This window comes from Thalassophryne amazonica, chromosome 5 (genome assembly GCF_902500255.1).
Source record: "Thalassophryne amazonica chromosome 5, fThaAma1.1, whole genome shotgun sequence".
Taxonomy (NCBI): Eukaryota; Metazoa; Chordata; class Actinopteri; order Batrachoidiformes; family Batrachoididae; genus Thalassophryne; species Thalassophryne amazonica.
In genome coordinates, this window is record NC_047107.1 from 14,199,669 (window position 1) to 14,222,361 (window position 22,693).

Consider the following 22,693-nt stretch of genomic DNA (forward strand, 5'->3'; position numbering starts at 1 on the left):
AAACTGGTTTGAGCCTAACCCTCTAGGCTGTCTTACCTTTGAAGCCTTGTGCACAGTCACACTTGTATTCATCCACTTCATCCAGACATGTGCCGTTGTTCTGACAGGGACGTGAGGCACACTCATTGATGTCCAGATCACAGTGGTAACCCTGATATCCAGGCACACAGAAACACTGGTAGCCATCAACTCTGTCCTTACAGATGGCACCATTCTGACAGGGTTCAGACTGGCATTCGTCAATGTTCTCCTCACAGCTCCTGCCCTGATACCCTGCAGGACACTGGCACTGGAAACCAATGTCAGGGACATCAACACAAGTGCCAGCATTCTGACATGTCTGCTGGGAACAAGTGGTCACATTATCCAGGCACCTCTCACCCCCCAGTCCTATGGGACAGTGGCATGAGTATCCATCCTCTTGGTTGACACAGTGGGAGCGGACACCTTCACAGGGGCTGCTCTGGCATTCATCTATCTCCTGGGTGCAGTTGGGCCCTGTGAGGCCGTGGGGGCAGTAGCAGGTGAATTCTTCTGTTCCAGGTTTGCTGGTGCAGTTGGCACAGGGTGCCCGGATACAGGCATCATACAGCTCATCACAGTTCTTGCCCATGTACACTGGCTCTTTGGGGCAAATACACCCATAGTCTGTCATGTAGTCAACACAAGTGGCACCATTTCTGCAGGGGGAAGAAAGACACATGTCTGCCGTCACCGTGCACAGCATTCCTGGAATGGAAACAAAAAATATATGGTTTTGTTAGAATGACACTAATATTTTTATATTAAATTACACCATTTTATAAGCATGACCTTTAAACATGTACAATGAAGCTGCAATTTTAAAAAAGTTCAGTTCTCACTTCGATACCTGTATTTTTAAATTGTGTACATAGTTGTACCTGAAGTTAGTTCATTGCTCTATTGATTATCTTCAACTGCTCCACTGCTTTTCAGCCTCATGATGTCAGATTGTCCAACTTCTACGACCATGTTATAAGTAGTGCTGTAGCTGTCTTCTCCTCCTGGTAATTGTTTCTTTTTGAACTCATGCCTTCATTACAGCCCCTTCGCACTTAACACAGTTGAAGCCAACTGGTGCACGAAGGAGGAATTGCATGCCGCTCGGAGCCGCCTCAAACACCTCGTAAGGCTATCGCCACAAGCATTTGCGCAAACAAGCTCCCGAAAGACAGTGAATGCCCTGCGCATGCCCGTTCGACCCCTCTCTCAGCAGGTGCCACACACTTTGAAGAGATGGAGCTGTTTGCATACCTGGTACGATAGTAGAGAGCAGGTGACCACATTCAAGCTGTTTGTGAAAAGTGTCTAAGTGCCACATGAAAGTGGCGTAACCTAGCAACACACATGGGTGTGACTGTGATGACCCCCCCATACACACACAAATCGCTTGTGGAGTGTGTCGTCGTCATCCGCCCCTCCCCCCAACACAAATGGCTTGTGGAGTGTTTCTCTTCCCCCCACATACACACACACCATGAATCCAGCATTGTCAGCTGTGGCTGGGGGTCCTGGAGTCCAGTCGCTGTCCAGCGCAGTGCACTGCTGGACCAGCTGACCACTGTGTACTGCAGCTCAGCTGGTGAACACACAATGCACATGTGTGTGGGTGCTCACACCCTCATGAGTACCAGCCAGTGTCAGAACACACAGCATAGCCAGCTGGGCAGGCTCATGTCACTTCCACCATGTAACTTGTAGTTTACATGACAGACAGAAAGAGTGGAAATTAAATAAAACACATAAGGGTGAAGGCGTGAAATCATGCAAGTCTGATCGCTTTGCTCATGTAACAGGGTCAATTATACAGCAGCAATGTGTGTGTGTCAAATATTTTTACATTAGTTATTGTTATAATTACACAAAATCTGTGTAACCTTTATTTTATTTTTATTTATTTTAGTTCATACCTGACAGATTGGGCCTCCAGGTCAATATGTGGGAACTTTAACTTGCATCTGTCCCCTTACGGTCACATTTTAATGTGACACTGCAGTCTATAAGTAGCGTTTTCATGCCTTTCCTCTCCCCTTTTGTTGCTGATCTCCATGGGAGAGTCGGGAGGAAATTTCTGTTTTAGCTTCTGTTAACTGCATTTTTAAGTTTACTGGCTAGTTTAGGGTTCTTATAAAGTACCTACGATATGCTGAAACATATGTCTGTGTTGTTTAATTTGTGTAGGGGCATTTCCCGTGGAAGCCACTGATCAGAAGATTTTTTTATTTTTTTGCGGTTCCCCATTTTGTTTTTGGTTTTTCTTCCGGTTTCTGCGTCTTTTGTGTTGAAGGGGCCCTTAGTTTTGTAATCTTTTGTATGTGCATGGTTTCTAATCTTGGTTTCTGTCCTTCCTCGTCACTCTCAAAGAAAACTGCAACATCTTCAGCTCTGCCTCCTGTCTTTTTTGTTAGTGCCACCACCTCTAAGCCGTAGAACATAGCTGGTCTCACTACTGTCTTCTAAACTTTCCCCTTCACTCTTACAGATATCCTTCTATCACAGGTCACTCCTGCCACCTTTCTCCACACACTCCACCCTGACTGCACTCTCTTCTTCACCTCGCTACCACATTCTCCATTACCACAAGTGTTTAAACTGATCTACATTCACCCATACCCGGCATCATGGGCGAGCGTCAGGGTGCTTTCCTTGCCCTCGGAGTCAGTTGGGTGAGCCTGTCAGTCACCCGCCAACCACAAAAACAACAACAACAAAAAAAATCACAGACTACCATGATTACAATTTGTACAAATTTCCAATATATAGATGATTCATAATAATATTGAAAACATACTATCAGTTATCAAGTTGTTCACCAATGAATATGGCTTTTTACACCCTGAAGAAAACCATACACCCTGAGGCCTTCATTTGGTGAACATCTTGATAACGATTTTATCATACACCTATAAATGATAAATGCATGCAGAACACAATTCGCATGCTCTCCCTTCGCTCACTGCCTCTGGGGGTACGGATGCAGGACCCGCAGAGAATCCAAGTCATGGCCACGGAGCTCTGCGGCTGCGGTTACCGAGACCATGCAGCGGGCACTGTGCATCAAAACAGCGAGCGTAGTCTCTGGACCTGTTGCTGAAGTTGCATGCAGCTCAGCATAGCAGACAGGGGGGCGGTGTGAGTGGCCCGCTGCGGCGCTCACCGAGCCAGCAGACTCAGTAAGTGCATCGGAGGCAGTGAGAGCAATCGTGGTGATGCCGACCGGTGCCGCGACCGGCCCACCTGATAAGAACGCAGAACACAATGCGCTGTTAAAAAAAGAAAAAAAAATTGCACTAAAAATCCATGAAACTGCGAGGCCGTGAAAGGTAAACGGCGATATAGCGAGGGACCACTGTATTAAATTACACATTGACAATATCTAGGATCGCTCGTGCCGCAACGTCACAACATATGTATGGATTGGCTGATTACCAAGGTGACATTCACTTACTCGGGTGGTATGAAAAATATTACCCGTCTGCGAAAAGGTTATATTGCTATTTATTCTTTAGTGTTTTATCCAATCACATTGGCATATCATTTATAGGTATATGATAATGTGCTTTATCTGATTTTTACTAAAATAACTGTGAATGATTCAGTTTGCTCATGAAATGATCTGGGTAAAACAGAAACAAAACGGAAATGACGTGTACAGTGTTGACAACTGGACCTCGCTGTGAAAAAACAGTGAGAAGTGAAAAAAAACCAATGCTGAACTAAAAGATGGATATATGGCATTTCCTTAATCAAGGACCACAGAGAAAAGAGTGAAAGAGAGTGTGAAAGAAATGGGGAACTTCACGTTACATATAGCTCACAGTGGGTAGAGATTGTTTAGCCAATACTTACATTTGGTGCATAAAGGAGGTGCATGAGGTTTTTAAATCCTATTCAATAGCCCCATATTAGAGGTGCATTTAAACTGTGCTCACATGCATTTAGCGTGCACTTGAACTACAGCCCTGCACTTTGTTCACATGACTCAGACATGAGAAGCTTGCTTTTTCCTTCTCAAACTACGTTATAATTGCATATTCAACAGTTCAAATTTTAAAATATCCTGGGGGAGAAACCCCTGATTAAATAGGACTTTACATTTCTGGCCTACACCACATTTAACTGCTGTCACACTGTCTTTGTACATATCCTGCACCACCATCATATACGTCTGAGTCACTCCAGACTTCACACAATCCCACAACTTTTCTCCTGGCACACTGTTATAAGGATTCTCTAAATCCACAAACACATGATGCATCTCATCCTGGCCTCCTCAATACTTCTCCATCAGCACTCTCAGAGCAAACACTGCAGATGCAGTGCTCTTTTTCCATATGAAACCATGACATGTTTTCTAAGCTTCACTTCTACCACTCTTTCCCATACTTTCATGCTGTGGCTGATCACCTTTATGCCTCTGTGGTTACTGCAGCTCTTCATGTCACCCTTGTTCTTAAAAATATGAACCAGCACACTTTGTCTCCACTCCTCAGCCATCCTCTCACTTTGCAAGATTTTATTAAACGATCTGGTTAGAAATTCCACTGTCATCTCTCCTAGACATTTCAGTGCCTCCACTGGAATCACTCTCTCTCGCTCTCTCTCTCTCTCTCTCTCTCTCTCTCTCTCTCTCTCTCTCTCTCTCTCTCTCTCTCTCTCTCTCTCTCTCTCTCTCTCTCTCATTTTCTTCATTCATCAGCTCCTCAAAATATTCCCTCCACCTTCACAACACACTCTCCATCTGTATCTTTTACCACCCTAATCTGCTGCACATCTTTTCCAGCTCTGTCTCTTTGTCTGGCCAATCAGTCCAGGCATTTTCTCCTTCCTTAGTGTTCAACTTCATGTACCACTCTTTATAGACCTTTAACTTAGCTTTTGCTTCTCTTTTTTACTTGTACTCCTGTCTACTTTCTTCATCTCTCAGACTATCCCAATTTTTACTTTCCTGAATATCTTCATTCCACCACTATGTCTCCTTGACTTCTTTAAAGTGTCCTACCTGTCTCCCTCATCACATCTGCAGTACTTTTCCAAATTCACTTCACCTCAATCCAGTGTCTGTCTCACCTCGTCCCTGAATTTCACATATAGTAAGTAAGTAAGTAAGTAAGTAAACTTTATTTATATAGCGCTTTTCACAGACAGGGGTGACAAAGCGCTTTACAAGGTAAAACAATAAAAATATACAGTAAAAATACACACTCAGTACTAAAAGATTATGGGCCATGAAAAGCCTGTTTAAAAAATAAAGTCTTTAGTTGCTTTTTGAACATCTCAACAGAGTCCAGGGATCGCAGGAACAGAGGGAGTTCGTTCCAGAGACGAGGCGCTACGGCTTTAAAAGATCGGTCTCGAGGAACCATCAACAGGTTCTGACCTAAAGATCTGAGGCTGCGGGCTGAGGTGTAAGGCTGAATCAAGTCAGCAATGTAATCAGGAACCTGACCATGTAGTGCTCTGAAAGTCAAAACCAAGATTTTAAAATTAATTCTGGAGGCAACAGGGAGCCAGTGGAGGGATTCCAAGATAGGCGTGATGTGGGCTCTCCTGTTGGTGCGGGTCAGAAGCCTCGCAGCAGAGTTCTGGACATACTGCAACCGATTTATCTCCTTCTTACCCAGGCAAGTGAACAGGCTGTTGCAATAGTCCAACCGCGTGGAGACATAGGCATGGATGATTTCCTCTAATTCTTTCTGTGACACCAATTGTTTAAGTTTGGCGATATTTCGCAGTTGAAAGAAGCAATTCTTCACAAGCTTGCTTGCGTGCTGAGCAAGAGACATTCCTTCATCGAAAATAACACCAAGGTTTCTAAGGCTTGTTTTTGCCGTTAAGACCAAGTCACCAAGGAGGCTCCTGATAACAGGAACAGCACTGTCAGGGGCAACAATAAGTGTCTCAGTTTTTTCAGAGTTCAGTTGCAGACAGTTTCCATTAAGCCACTTCTTCACCTGTGACAGGCAGTCAAATAAAGAGTTCAATTTGTGGACTTCTGAAATCTTAAAGGAACAGTACAGTTGTAAGTCGTCTGCAAACAGGTGGTAGGAAATATCCCTGAAGCCCTGAATCAACTGGCCGAGGGGAAGGACATACAACTGAAACAGCAGTGGCCCCAAAACAGAACCTTGCGGGACACCATACTGTAAAACAGCTGTTTTCGATAGTTTATGGCCAGCCAACACACTAAAGGTCCTCTCCTACAAGTATGAGGCAAACCACTTCAGCACGGACCCCGACAACCCTACCAGATCGTGCAGCCGGTTGATCATAATGCTGTGGTCGACGGTGTCAAAGGCTGCAGACAGGTCTAGCAGGACTAGGACCGTGCATCTTCCTTTGTCAGCGGCCATCATGATATCACTAGACACTCTCAGTAGTGCGGTCTCGGTGGAGTGGTGTTTCCGAAAGCCTGACTGAAAAGTGTCATAGATGTTGTGCATCTCAAGGAAAGACGTTAGTTGTTTTGCAACCACTTTTTCCAGTATTTTTGCTAGAAAGGGGAGCTTCGATATTGGCTGGAAATTCTTAAGCTCAGACTGGTCCAAGTTAGGCTTTTTGAGTCTTGGTTCCACCACAGCATGTTTAAATGAGCTCGGAAAGAGACCGGATGACAGGGACATGTTGAACATTTTCATGACCCATGGCCCGATTGAGTCAAAAGTATCTAAGAAAAGCTTGGAGGGAAGGACATCAAATGGGCATGAGGTCAGGTTCATTTTAGTTGCAACTGCTGCAATGTCTTCTAGTGACACTCGGTTGAAAGATGACCAGACATGTAGTGGCAGTTCAGGCCAGACTGGGCCAGACCACAAGGGGTCAGTAAAGGCATTTTTTATGTGTCTGACCTTATCAACAAAGAACTCCAAGAGGTCAGTGCCATCTGCTTTACAAAACTCAGAGGTTGCAGAGGCAGCATGGGACACGAGAGAGTTAATTGTGTTAAAAAGCACCTTCGGATTTCCCACATATGTCTTTCTTCGTCAGCTTCCATCATCAGTTGTTCTACCATCACTGTTGAACTCTCACTCTCTTCCTCTTCTTCACCTCTAAAGTATACCCTGCTCCTCCTTTATCTTAAAATAAGTATTCAAAACAGCCATTTACATCCAATTTAACCTTGAAAAGAGTGGACACGCATCAACACTTTTCCAGTGTTCACTTTGACACTGTCAGTGTTAATAAAACACTGGTGATTTAGTGTAGTCTAATAAACAGAGGACCAGAACTAACATTGAGCCGTTAAATCAATAAGCCACAAAATGTGCAGCCTGAAGACGGACAGAAACAGTGACGCTCTCCGTCCTCTTCACCCCTCCATCCTAATCCAATCCACCCATCATACATTCCAAGAGCCTGATAAGAGGCTCCCCTACGCATACCCCGCCCCCATCCCATCAGCAGCCCTGCTTAGATCACAGTCGGGTCCCTGGTACTGAGTGGTACCACCTCTGGTCCCGGCAGTAACACTAAGCAGAGCTGTACCTCTTCATGCTGTCTGTTAGAAAGACATCAGGGTCAAACTGTTGACGCTTCCCAGATGCTGAAGTGTGTCTCCTCAGAGGAGGGTCGGCTGAGGAGGGACATCAGGCAAAGGAGTGGTGAGTCTACAGCTGTCTCAAGCAGAATTTAACAAATACAAACAAGACATGAAATGTAAGAAGCAAAGGGGACCTTTTTTATTTGATTTTTTTTTAATTAAATACATGATAGAAAATTGCACTAAGTTCAGAGAGCAGGTTTCCCACAAAGTGAAGAGGTGGTGGTATTGTTAACCTGCTCAGTCTTGAAGCACATTCCCTCCTTCGACCCCAAACAAATGAGATATGTAGTGTCAGAGTGGGCAGAGTGAAAGCTGGCAGCAAAAATGAACTGCAGCCAAACCTGAAGCCAAACTCTGTGGACAGGCTGAGCTGTCGGGAAGTCAGACATTGATACAAAATGAAGAAATGCAATGTTTTCATATTTGTCACTCAATTTTCAAATAAATCATTCTCAAAGTAGCTAGAGTGCTCTGAGAGCGCAATGTCCCCGCTGACAAATGCTACTTTGGTACAAGTGCTTGATACATTCTGATAACATTTCAAGGACTTGTACCGGGTTTCCTGAAATTCCTCCAAAAAAATCTGAGGAGATGATTTCAGAATGCAGCCACCCACTCACAAAACTGGCAGTGTGTAGATTTGTTAATCAAGAGTCAGAACTCTGACAAAAACCCCTTCTGCCAGCCATATATATATATATATATATATATATATATATATATATATATATATATATATATATATATATATATATATATATATATATATATATATATATATATATAAGATAAGATAAGATAAGATAATACTTTACTAGTCCTACAACAGGGAAATTTATGATGTTACAGCAGCACAGACAGTCACAGTCACAGAACAGCAAGTATGCAAAAAAAGATAAAGGAAAAATAATACCAAAATACGTACAAAAGTCAGGTTTTGTGCGGAATAACAATATATACAGTAGAATAGAGTACACTATATATACTCAGAAAAAGAATGTTTTGGAATATTGCATGAGTGTTCAAGTGATGTTGTACACAAGTGAACAAGTATGGAATATATTCTATATATAGAGAGAGAGATCTAGCTGTCTACCGACATATGAAAATTCAGTAAGGTATATCTTATATATTATATTGCAATTCTAAGGTGGAACTATGCTAGTATATAAAGATATGTATCTAAAAAGGAAGAGTAAAATAGGAGTGTAGAAAAGAGTAGAGTAGAACCACTTAGGTGCCTGGTCTTGAGAACCAGGGATGGTGTCTATCTGCACATACATAATAATTTATTATCACCCTTGCAAAATGTCAGCTACCTATTTCATTAACACTACCCACTCTAGAGCCCATGGATCCCCACGGGAAATGTGCTAGTAGAATATAAATGTGAATACCTGCAAGAATATCAATATGAATAGTCACTCTAGGCATTATTAATCTCTAGGGGCGTATCATGCATCCAGAAAGCATTCACAGTGCTTCACTTTTCCACATTTTGTTATGTTACAGCCTTATTCCAAAATGGAGTAAAATTTTCCCCTCTCAAAATTTGACTCACAACACCCCATAATGACAACATGAAAAACTTTTTTTTTTTGAAAATTTATTTTTAGACTTTGTTGATACAACTTTGGGAGCAATTACAGCCTCAAGTCTTCTTGAATATGATGCCACAAGCTTGGCGCACCTAGTTTTCAATCTTTGTGTCATCAGGCCAGAGAATTTTGTTTCTCGTGGTCTGAAAGTCCTTCAGGTGCCTTTTGGCAAACTCCAGGTAGACTCCCACATGCCTTTTAGTAAGGAGTGGCTTCTGTCTGGCCACTCTACCATACAGACCTGATTGGTGGATTGCTGCAGAGATGGTTGTCCTTCTGGAAGGTTCTCCTCTCTACAAAGAGGAATGCTGGAGCTCTGACAAAGTGACCATCAGGTTTTTGGTCACCTCACTGACTAAAGCCCTTCTCCCCTGATAGCTCAGTTTCGACGAGTGGCCAGCTCTAAGAAGAGTCCAGGTGGATCTGAACTTCTTCTATTTACAGATGATGGAGGCCACTGTACTCATTGGGACCTTCAAAGAAGCAGAAATGTTTCTTTCCCTTCCCCAAATTTATGCTTCGAGAAAATCCTGTCTCTGAGGTCTACAGAGACTTCATGCTTAGTTTGTACTCTGACATGCACTGTCAACTGTGGGACCTTATATGTGGAAGGTGTGTGCCTTTCCAAATCATGTCCAATCAACTGAACGTACCACAGGTGGACTCTAATTAAGCTTGAAACATCTCAAGGATGATCAGTGGAAACAAGATGCACCTGAGCTCAGTTCTGAGCTTCATGGCAAAGGCTGTGAATTCTTATGTACATGTGATTTCTTAGTTTGTTTGTTTTATATATAAATTTGCAAAAATCTAAAAAAAACAAAACAAACATTGTCATTATGGGGTATTGTGTGTAGAATTTTGAGTGAAAAAATACATTTCATCCATTTTGGAATAAGGCTGTAACTGTGAATACTTTCCAGATGCACTGTACCAGAGGTGGGACGAAATCACCATCAAGTGACTCTCAAGTCATGAATCAGCAAGTTCCAAGTCAAGTCTCAAGTCATAATGACCACCAACTGTTTGCAAGCTGACTTGAGACTTTGACTTGGAACTTGCTGATTGATGACTTCTGAATGACTTGATGGTGACGTCGTCCCACCTCTGCACTGTACCATAGTCGAATGAAGTCATGAGGTTCTTGTGATCTTGTGTTTACCGCCTGTAGCCTACTAGCTAACGGCTAGGGTGAATCCCTATGAGCTAATAGAAGTTATTTTTATCAATGAGCAGAAAATCCTCTTTACAGATTTTTTTCCCCTTGCTTTGTCTCTAACTCCTGACTTTAAGCTATTTTATGCAATAAATTTATAAATGAGAAACGTTTGCTTTGAGTGGAAGCTAGTGTGCGCCCACCAAGCTATGCCCAGTGCCCTCTAGCAGTGGCGACAGCTGGCAGTTGTTCCTAGATGCTGAGGATTCAGCTGTGTTTGTCCTTCCTGAACATTTTGTTTCAAACTTCTGACAAAATGTGGCTTACTTTGTGGTTAATTGTACAAAGGGACCATCTATGAAGTTTAATTCTAAGGTTTAATTCTTCTATTTATTGGGATATATTCTCTGAACTGTTATGCTTCTTCAGATGAAAATCTTATGTAACTGTCACCTGTCACTGATTTTGATTGTGTGTAATTAAACGCTGTGGGAGTCATAATATTTTTTCTTTTTGATTGATGCAGGTTTTCTTTGCAACCACCCACTCCAGCAAGTGACTTCACTGATTACCATCACAGAGCACACGGGTTGAGTTTATGGTTGTAAAGAAAACCTGCAGCCCACTTGCCCCTTTCTGGAACCAGCTTGACTCCTATGGTTATATGTTCTAGTCTCCGTCAGTGTGACAGCGCTGTATGTGAACTGGTTCACGTTTGCAGACACAAAGAGTTGGTTATAAAGATAATTTACATGCTGGATTGCTGGTGGCTGCCGAAGCCCTGTGTCGCTTCTGGTTCACGGACAGTAAAGGAACTAAGGATGTCCTGAACTTGTGCAGGATGAAGCCATTTTTAGAGCAGAGTGTCAGAGGGAATCACCAGGATGACGCTGTGAGGAATTCTGATTCACCACATGAGGTGGTGAGTTCCGGTTAGCTTAAGCTTTGTGCTCCACAGCAGGTGGCCGCTTTCAGCCGTACCCAAAAATGCACAAATCCTCCTTCCAGTCTGAGCCGGAGACGCACAAGCCTTTGTCTGCATCATTCCAGACACATTTTTGTCCAGCTCACAGAGTGGTTTTTGGGAGGGGATTTTCAAAATGTTAGCGGCCACACCCGTGTGAGGGGCTCAGCACCCCCCGATCCCTGCCTTCACTGTGTGTGTCATTTCGGAGCATCAGCAGCGATTCACAGATTATCACCTCATTTCTAACTGCACTCCAGTCATCTTCTATGTCAGCGACAGATATCTGAAGCTTTTGTACAACAATCGATTTCCACATAAATTCTGCAATATTCAATATTAAAAGACGGGGGACCAATCAGAGTGCGACAGCGGTGCATCTGAGACTGAGTCTCTGAATCAGACTCTCTACAGATCAAAGGGAATAGTGTTATTATTAACCATCAGATGGCAAAGTAAAACCTCTTAAATCATTCTAAAGTTAGTTTTAAGGAGAAACGAGGCGATAATCTGTTAATCGCTGCTAACGCGCCGACATGGCGCATGCGCAGTGTAGGTAGGGGTACCGATCAGACTGCAACACTGGGTTCATGCATGTGCAGAGTAGCGTAGAGGCTCGATCAGTCTAGGAGAGTGCTGAGCCCCTGACACCTGGTCTGAAACCTCATGTGGTTTATGCCTGAGTGAGGCAGCCTTGCCACCTGCCTGTGTGGTCAAGTGGTTAGTGCACTTGGTTTCAGTGCAGAAGGTTTCTGGTTCAAATCCAAACCATGTCACCTTTTTGTATGCAATGTGGAGCTGTGTCAGGAAGACCATCCAGTGTAAAACCTGTGCCAGTTCAACATGTAGCTCCGCCTTAGATATGCTGGGGCAACCCCAAGTGAAAAAAAATAGGGGACCGGCTGAGGGGACTTACTTTTTTCTTATCTAATCTTATCATGTTTTGTGAAACTCTTTGTGCTGTTGAGTGATCCTGCTGACAGAAGAAGCCATGTACGTGGTGGTGCATGTGCAGACTGACCAGAGGTGTCAAATCCAGCTTCAGAAAGTCAAAACCCTCCCATGTGTTGCTTCTACCTGTGCACCAAAAACACGTGATCTTAATAATTAGCTCATCCACCTGCCTGAAGAACTGCACGAATTACAATCAGCTGGTTTATTGAGAAGATGGCACAAATATGTGGCTGGACTTTTACTTTCTGAAACTGGATTTGACACCTCTGGCAGACTCTGTACTAACTGTAGACTTTAAAGACAGAATTCAAAAATAACACGATGGTTCATTCACTTGTGTTTAAATGTTTCAACACCAGGGGGAAAATCAACTGGAATGTGCCGCTCAAAGCAACCGCAACCCTAGCTGTGCATAGCTTTTTGGCTAAAATGGTGTTTTATGCTCTCTGTTATTGTTAAAATGGTCTCAGTAGTGGGTCACCACTCCGAGTTTGGTCTGCTTGAGGTTTCTTCCTCAAAAAATGCCAGAGGGAGCTTTTTCTTACCACTGTTGCCTATATGTTTGCTCAGGGGCTTGGTAAGGTTGGGGATTGGTAAGGTTAGGCCTTATCCATGTGAAGCGCCTTGGGGCGACTTTGTTGTGATTTGGTGCCATATAATTTAACTGAATTGAAAATTGTCTGAAACTAAGAAGTTTGAAAAAAATCACCCTCTGTCCAGTTGTCATGAAGGGGAAACTATCTATAGAGGCCAAAACTGTTTTTTGTACTACATGTTTACATGTTTATTTCTGCTGTGTTAGACATTTTAACATGGGCTCCTATGGGAACATGCTCCCCTTTGGTGCCAGTCAAGGAAATGCAACTTTTTCTTCTTAAGCTGGCTTCATTTTGGACACCTGATGCTTACTGCTTAGTCTTGGGCAATGTTCAGGAGAAACATCAACTAAATATGAGAACCACAGCTGTTCACCTCTTTGATAATTTATCCAGTTTTATGATTGACGTGGTGTATCCCAGTTCAGCAGATGCAATTGGGTTTGTCCTCTTTTTATATGTATGTTCTTTAAATCTGGTGTGCTCCTTCCTTGTTTTTGAGTTACTGTCAACACAGTCTGGCTGGGATGGACTAAAGTTTGCTGCCCAAGTCCTACACTGTAAGCAATGCAGGGAAAAATCTCAAGAGTGGTGCCTGAACCACTCATTTCACTGTTTGGAGGAGAAACACAGCAGTACTTGGATAGGTTCTGCCTGGTTAGTCGAGTTTTCCGTCTGGTTTATTCATAGTTTTACACCGAGAACATGGCTTTCTATCTTTCATGAAATTCTTCAGACTTTCAGCCTGCATCACGTTTGTGATGTTTGTCAGAAATAAGTGATTAAACTCTGATCAATTGTGCTGCTGAAGAAGGCTGTTAATTCTTAAAGGTTGTCTCTTGGGGGACACAAACTTCTTCGCATGTTAAACTCCTCAACATCCTCATCTTTGTCTCATCAAATCAACTACTGTTTTTTGTTGTTGTTGTTGTTCCTTAAATATTTGAACGCTCAGAGCACCCAGGCTGGTGGCGAGCTCCTTAATACCCGTCACTTGGAGCATTCAAAGCTGGAAAAAAAGAAGTGCAGCCAGACGCTCCGCTCGTTACCATGGTGATTGGAAACAATGCCACCCAAGCAGCCAATCCCGGATTCCCGGCCGTCAGCCCACCACCGTTTAAACCAGCTTCAGATGCTCCACACAAATGAAGGTCCGGGGAAAAATGGGTCAACGGGGTTTTATAAGGTGGTGGGGGTCAACCAGCACCCCCACCGCACACACATGCAGGAACAGTCCAAAACACACTACTTTGTTCCTGATTAGTTCCTTCACTGATAAAGTCAAATGTTTGCTGACTAAGTGACTCATAAAAACCCAGATATCATATCAAACAAATGTTGGTTTCTAACGCTATCGCAACTAGAACACTCAGAGAACACAACCCTCTGCCAACGGAGCAATAATGGAGGCCAGCTGTCAGACCTACATTTCCCATCATGCCTGTGTGTGTGTAGATTTACTGAAAATATAAAATCACCAATGTTTCCTCACAGAAGCCAATCCACCCCACCCCACCCCCGTTTTTTCCTCTTTTTTTTTTTTTTTTTTTTTTATAAAAAATTGGTAATTTTTCATTCTCACGTAATAGTGTTGCACCTGTTCTTTACAGTTTGTGAAAGAGCGCCCCTCATATATGTGTGGTGAAGCAGTATATTACACGCTACACCCCTCAATTAAATATTGTCCGGTCAAATGAGGTTTTAATCATCACTATGACGATGTATTTGGTTGGTGCTCTTGAAAAAAAATATGGAAAAGCAAGATTTGAATAATTATGACAGGAAGTGAGACAAGACTAGTTTTATCTTGGACGTCAGCTACATGTTGACAAGCAGGCATGAGAGAGAGGAGAGTTTTTACTTGGTAAGTTGAATTTTATTGTCTAGTAGCACTTTATGAGAACAGAAGTGCACCAGCTACAAAACTTTGAGCTTCATTAGCAAAGATAAAGCTGGGGTTTTGCACCTATGGTGATGACTAGCATAAAGCTTCAGCAGCTAAACTCGGCTGTTTTTCACCTGTTGAAATGTTCCTGCTCAATAGCTGGATCACATCAGGACTAAATAAAGCAGTTAACATATAAATGGTTGGGTAAACACAAATCCTCTGGCAAAACTGTTTGAATTTACTTATTTTATGATTCTTAAATGCAATTTTTCCATACTTGTCTAAGGAAGCCTGAAACTAGAGGTGAGCGGATCGATCCTAATATTGATGATATCGATACCAACGCTGGTATGATATTGAACGATCCTCGTGTAAAAAGATCAATTTTTTTTCTCTCAGATTCATCAAAGTCTATTCTCTGTCTGTAAGAACAGCACTGCTCTGTGTCACACAACACGGAGCAGCGCACCCTTGTATTGTGGTTTGTCAGCCCTCTACCTCAGGAGATTTTGTTTTAAGTTGTGTTGAGTGATATTGTTTTAAACAAAAATGTTGATTGTGATAATAAAGTATTTTGTTGTCACGTAGTGTTTGGCGAAATTGTATCCTAGGTCTTTTGGATCCTTTGGATCTATGAAGCTTAAATATGAAAAAGTACCGGTATCGATATCACAATACTGGGCCTGTATTTACTTGGTATCGGATCAATACCAAAATTCCCGGTATCGCCCACCTCTACCTGACACCATTAGGCCCCTCCCACAAGCCCAGTTCACTAAAATGCACGGCACCTTGGTGGGAATGTTAGGTATGTATCGGCATAAATTGGGAAAGATTGATTAAACTCATGTCAGTTTTGAAGTTTAAATTTTTTTGAATGATTACCTGAGCATATTTAAGGGTGATTCTTTAACTACGGGCACTATTGGCCTTGTAAATGTAATTTCCACCACACCATTGCCTTACAATATAAAGCGCCTTGGGGCAACTGTTTGTTGTGATTTGGCGCTATGTACATGTGCTCTGATGTCACTGTTTATCTCCATAGAAACTACCCAAACAATCTTTCATACAAACTGTTTAAAGGGACATTACAGTGTTGTGGTGGAAATTACGGCAATAGTGTGGGACAACTACATTTTGTTTAAAAAAATCACAACAGTTGTATGACATTGAATACCCCAATTATGTTTTGATTATTTTACTGATATTTTATTCAGAGATATTTTAAAACATTAGAAAAAAACGTTTCTTTACCATTCATTTTTATCATTGAAGATCAAAAGTCTGGGTGTGGGACAAGCACAAAATGGCAATATTTGCATATAATGATGGTGAAAAAAGGTGAAAAAGTCATCATAGACTACTAGAACAAATTTCTTAAAACACTTTCATTGTAAATATAACTATAAAAGTGTGAAATTTCCCCCTTTTTCTGTTTTTCATACAATATGATCAAAGGACATAATAAGTGCCGTAGTCTAAGAATCACCCTTAAATTTTTCAGGCACTTGCGTGAATATATTCACATTTTTCCAGAGCTTCCCTGAAGATTTTGTTTATTTTTCCAGAGCTTGCCTGAACATTTTTAAAAATTGCAGGAGCTAGACTGAACATTTTTAAATTTTTCCAGACCCTGCTTGAAAATGTTTTAATTTTGGGGGAGCTAGACTGACCTTTTTTTAATTATTCAGGAGCTAGACTGAACTTTTTTTTTTTTAAATCAGGAGCTAGACTGAACTTTTTTATTATTATTATTATTATTATTCAGGAGCTAGACTGAACATTTTTTAAAAAATAAATTCCAGAGCTTTCCTGGTCATTTTTAAATTTTTGAGGAGCTCGGCTGAATATTTTAAAAAATTTCAAGAGCTAAACTGAACTTTTTTATTTTTTCCAGAAAAATCAAGAGCAAGAGTGAACATTTTTAGATTCTTCCAGGCCCTGCCAGAAAATCTTTAAAATTTTCAGGAGCTAGACTACACTTTTTCATTTTCCAGACCCTACTGGAACATTTTTAAGTTTTTCCACAGCTTGCCTGAACATTAAAAATAAATAAATTCCAGAGCTTTCCTGGTCATTTTTTAATTTTTGAGGAGCTTGGCTGAATATTTTAAAAATTTTCAAGAGCTAAACTGAACTTTTTTATTTTTTCCAGAACTTGCCTGAACATTTAAAGAAAATCCAGAGCTTGCTTCAACATCTTTTAAATTTTCAGGTGCTAGATTGAACATTTTAAAAACTGTTGGAGAGCTAGGTTGAACATTTTTCCATCAATAAATTTTTCCAGAGCTTGCCTGCATTCCCGGCCGTGTCAGCCATCTTGCACTTGGCTCAATGCAACTTGGCATTCAGTTTTCACACCAAGCATGGAAAGAATTCCCTCCATATCTCAAGAATAACTCTTAAGATAAGAGATTTGAGGATGGCCTGTGTTTGACAGTCACCAAGTTTGCCTGGAGTTATAATGAGTTCCTTCAGGTCTGCTCTCCTCCATCCTGAGACGAGAGCAGGTGGAATTCCAATAAGCACTGGAAAGAAAGAAAAAAAAACCCAACTTTTGCCAAGTGGTGTGCCTACTTTGTAGGCGTCTACATGGATTTATTCCAGCTTTATTGGCTGTTGGTATTTGACTGCATTTTTTTAAAAAAAAATACACATTATAAGTTCCAAACATGACGTATATTTTTTGCACATAGTGCACATTTGTGTACATCACACGTGCAGCAAAGTGTAGTTTGATGTGAATATGAAGTATAAATATCAGTAAATATAGAATATAAACTCAGCATCTTGGTATTTGTTTTATTATGAAGTACTGAGTAATATCGTGTGTATTTGGAAGATATGAGGCTGAGTATGTCACGTAGTATCTGAATGAAGTGCAGGTCTCTCCCTCGACGTGAACACTGGCATTCTAACATTAAAGTTACACTGTCGATACGATAACAACCACCAGCTGGGTGACATATTTCATCATATTACACGACACGTTTTAAAAGACTTGGATCACACGACTCCCGCTTAAATCTTCAGGGAGCGTCGGCACCTCTGCTGAATCGAGTCTGCTGGGAAACTAACCTCAAAGAGATGAAAGTTTTGAGGTGAATCTGAGCCAGCACCTTCTTTGAATCGACTTTTTGCTTCATCTTGTGTCCGCCGTCATTAAATATTACCTGTTACTTTTTTTTTAAATTGTGCCTGGAACAACATGCAAAATAAAACCCATGCCAAGTCTACATGTGGATTCACACCAGACCTGCTGTGGTGACCCCAAGCAGAAGAGGAGATGCTGAAATAAATTACTACAAATAACCAGGTGTGGTCACCTGACCTCCACTGTCTGCTGTCAGCTGGAGGTAACAATAATAATAATAATATTAAAAAAAAACCCCAGCATGAAAACAAATGATGCTACGACCGTTTTTCACAGGTGGTCACAAATGTGACATGTATAACTTTAATTTCCTGAATGCTTAACGCATTCAGGAATGCATGACTGCACACACATAAACAAGCGGACCCATCTGAATCTGCACACAGGGAACAAAAGTCAAGTGTAAAGAAAAAGAAGTAGAACTATTTTGAAGTATATTGTGTTTCTAAACAGCTCGAGGCCCCGTGGTGTGCAGTGCATATCTGTGCACATCAAGGCCCAAAACCCAAAAGTGACTGAAGCTGAGTGCAGTCTTACCCAGTGTGAACATGACCATAGTGACAAACACAGTCCTGTGGTATCTGGACCAAAGTCTTCCAGGCTCCATGGCAAAGTCTCTGCTTTCCAGTCAGTGCAGAACGATGCTGTCAGTCCACAGCTTCACCATCCAGGACGAACATCCAGAGCATCCAGCGTGGTCACAGTTCGTGTGGGACGCACAACCAGCACCCTCAGTGGGATGAGCTCTGACTCTGTTTTGGAGCAAGTCCTCTCTGGGGACCAAGCTGGGCTGGAGTACAGCACAGTAATCACCCCAGCAGAGAGTAACAGGAGGAAAACACGGACTGGAGTACAGGGCTGGATTCACAACCACGTGTTCACTCAGTCCTGGCTGCATAAACCCTGAAGCCTTTTCAGACCAGGACAGTTCCAGTGTACGTCTGTCTGTTGGTTCAGACCCTGAACTGAGCGCACGGTAACGTTTCTTTTTCCAGTACAGATGCACGTCTTGTTACCCGGGATAAGTGAAGTGGATGAAGGGTTAAGTCCACGTGGGCTTATATATATATATATATATATATATATATATATATATATATATATATATATATATATATATATATATATATATATATATATATATATTTTTTTTTTTTTTTTTTTTATCTCTACAGAAAAGTAAAAGCAGTTATGTACTGAGTTATGTACAAAGCTGGAGTGTACAGTCTGATCTGTCAAAGGCCTGATTTACTAAGATTCCAGATGGGCGCTAAATTGTCTGGGCCATACACTTGGGATGGAGACAATTTTGTGGGTGATTGACTCAGAGTAAAAGTGAAATTTATTGTGGGTGATAATGTGACTAATGGGATTTTATGCATGTTAATGGCCATAAGCGCAAAATAAAATAAAATAAAATCAGCCATTTACAGCTATGTGCCTTGTGCTTCATTGTGCATAAACTACAGTGAGCTGCACATCTGAATATAACGCTATGCTAAAATACCCTCAGCCATATGCGCATAACAATAGGAAACAGAATGTGACCTTTTGACCTCTTAAAATAGGTCAAGGTTAGCCATCTTTGAACTTGTCCAGAATGTAATTGTCAGTGTCCATTGTTCAGTGTTGTTAGCTAATATCCGTAGTTGCTCCAAAAATATTAGTCCTATCAGCATTTTTTGGTGCTGTTCATTGTTATCCAGAAATACATAAGCATACTCAATGGCATATGTCAGCTCTCCACAGTTTGTCTGTGATCAAAGTTTTACACACACATGCACACACAGCTTTTTGTCTTTTTGGCAATCTGCTTCTAGTTTTTCACACCCACAAACAGAGATGGTGGTGGAAGACATCAAAAGCACTACAGTTTTCACTCATGGTAATGGCAACACGACACTTAACCAAACTGACTAAACCAATTGAACTACAAAAACCCAATAAATCAATAACTAACAACACTGTTAAATTAACATGAACCACAATAACAACATTTAAACCCCCAAACTCCCATGGTGCATTGCAGCACAACATCCACTGTTTACTGGTTAACTAAAATTGCTAATTTCTCCAAAAGTACTTGTCCTATCGACTTTCTATTTTGACATCATTCATCCTTGACCCAAAATGCATAAGCATACCAAACAGCAAGTGTCAGCTCTCCCCAGTTTCTCCGTGATCAAAGCCATACACATGCATGCATACACGCACACAGGGGCCGCTTGGCTATTATAATATAAAGTTGTTAAAATACCAAGGATGGAACAAACATTAAAAATGTGAAGTAGGCGATTGTTTGTTTGTTGTAATAGCCAGTGCATTCTTTTCTCTATTCTGTGCAGCCTCTGTGCTGGAACAGCAGTCTGTCAAGCTCAATCAGTTAACACCAAGGTTGCAAACTCACAAAATACACAGGCTATCAACACTTGCTAAATTTCCTATTAACTTTGACAAATGTGTTGCATGTGCTAACATCACAGTTGCATATTTCACTCCCAGAATTTTGCACACTCGTGGACAAACCAAAACTGCACATTCATAAAGGCAAATGTGCTAAATGGACATTTCTGTTTTGCACATTTAGCAGATGCTGTCCTAGTTGTGAGCTGTTAGTAACTCAGTATGCAAGTGTGTTTGCGGGTGCAATGCTGTTTGTGCACATTTTTACACATGCAAACCTTTAGAAATCAAGCTCAAAAGGTCTTGTTCAAGGGCACCTCAGTGTTTGTCATGCTGTAGTCATACTTGCATATTGGGTGTAATACCATAGCTTAGTTTCTTGCCTTTGTTCAGGTGTTCATAAGGAGGTGAATATACTAGCTTGTTTAAGATCACTGGGATTTAAACCAACAATAGGGAACTTTGATGTGCAAATGTGCATCAGTGAGTGATGTGTCATAAGTATGATGACTATCTCAATGACGAAGTAATACCCATGACAGATTGTGCAGAGCAACTGTTTCACCAAATACCCTGGTAGGTACAGTAGGTACAGTAGTGTTCAGAATAATAGTAGTGCTATGTGACTAAAAAGATTAATCCAGGTTTTGAGTATATTTCTTATTGTTACATGGGAAACAAGGTACCAGTAGATTCAGTAGATTCTCACAAATCCAACAAGACCAAGCATTCATGATATGCACACTCTTAAGGCTATGAAATTGGGCTATTAGTAAAAAAAGTAGAAAAGGGGGTGTTCACAATAATAGTAGCATCTGCTGTTGACGCTACACACTCAAAACTATTATGGTCAAAAACTATTATGTTTTTCATGATTTCTTCACATCTGCGAGGCATTAATTTTGTTAATTTTGCTCGTTTACTAGTGTGCTTGGGGTCATTGTCTTGTTGAAACACCCATTTCAAGGGCATGTCCTCTTCAGCATAAGGCAACATGACCTCTTCAAGTATTTTGACAAATCCAAACTGATCCATGATACCTGGTATGCGATATATAGGCCCAACACCATAGTAGGAGAAACATGCCCATATCATGATGCTTGCACCACCATGCTTCACTGTCTTCACTGTGAACTGTGGCTTGAATTCAGAGTTTGGGGGTCGTCTCACAAACTGCCTGCGGCCCTTGGACCCAAAAAGAACAATTTTACTCTCATCAGTCCACAAAATATTCCTCCATTTCTCTTTAGGACAGTTGATGTGTTATTTGGCAAATTGTAACCTCTTCTGCACGTCTTTTATTTAATAGAGGGACTTTGTGGGGGATTCTTGCAAATAAATTAGCTTCACACAGGCGTCTTCTAACTGTCACAGCACTTACAGGTAACTCCAGACTATCTTTGATCATCCTGGAGCTGATCAATGGGTGAGCCTTTGCCATTCTGGTTATCCTTCTATCCATTTTGATGGTTGTTTTCCATTTTCTCCTACGCATCTCTTTTTTTGTGTGTGTGTCTATTTTAAAGCATTGGAGATCATTGTAGATGAACAGCCTATAATTTTTTGCACCTGTGTATAAGTTTTCCCCTCTTCAATCAACTTTTTAATCAAACTACGCTGTTCTTCTGAACAATGTCTTGAACGTCCCATTTTCCTCAGGAAAGAGAAAAGCATGTTCAACAGGTGCTGGCTTCATCCTTAAATAGGGGACACCTGATTCACACCTGTTTGTTCCACAAAATTGACGAACTCACTGATTGAATGCCACACTACTATTATTGTGAACACCCCCTTTTCTACTTTTTTTTTTACTAATAGCCCAATTTCATAGCCTTAAAAGTGTGCATATCATGAATGCTTGATCTTGTTGGATTTGTGAGAATCTACTGAATCTACTGGTATCTTGTTTCCCATGTAACAATAAGAAATATATTCACAACCTGGCTTAATCTTTTTAGTCACATAGCACTACTATTATTCTGAATACTACTGTAGATAGAATCTGTCATACTATCACATAGGTACCTTGTTGTTTTCTTTCTGTGTGAAGCTCCCATCGTGAGCTTGATTTCTGCTTTGACTCTCTGCCCGATCAGCTGCTCTCAGTTTGTGTTTGGTTTGTTCTCAATTTGTGTTTGGTTTGCTGACCATGGTTGACCAGCCACCATGACTGATTGCTTTGATGACGTATATAGCAGCATTAACACGTTTCAGTGGGCAGCTGCAGATACCAATACATTTTCAAACAGATTCCAGCAAACAGAAATCTGTTTTCTCCTTTTTTGCCTCTTCTCATTGTGAAATGAATATGTTGTCTAATGATTTCTTATTCCGTTGACAGTCCTGTTGTATCAACTGAGTTTCAAGCTGCCTCAGGGTTGGGGTGCCTTATGGCCACTTGTAAAAACCTAAA

At 41.3% G+C, this 22,693-nt stretch overlaps 1 protein-coding gene across 1 annotated transcript in view; it reads right to left on the bottom strand.

Annotated features, from left to right (window-relative positions):
• Nucleotides 1-18,614, bottom strand: part of LOC117510113 (protein crumbs homolog 1-like) — a 136,959-nt gene extending 118,345 nt beyond the window's left edge. The window contains exons 1-2 of the mRNA XM_034169728.1: nt 18,415-18,614; nt 37-729 (exon numbers count right to left, since the gene is read on the bottom strand). Of these exons, the coding sequence (XP_034025619.1) occupies nt 37-729; nt 18,415-18,484 (763 nt within the window). The 5' untranslated portion in view covers nt 18,485-18,614. The remainder of the gene's footprint in view (nt 1-36; nt 730-18,414) is intronic.
• Between the last annotated feature and the right edge of the window lie 4,079 nt (nt 18,615-22,693).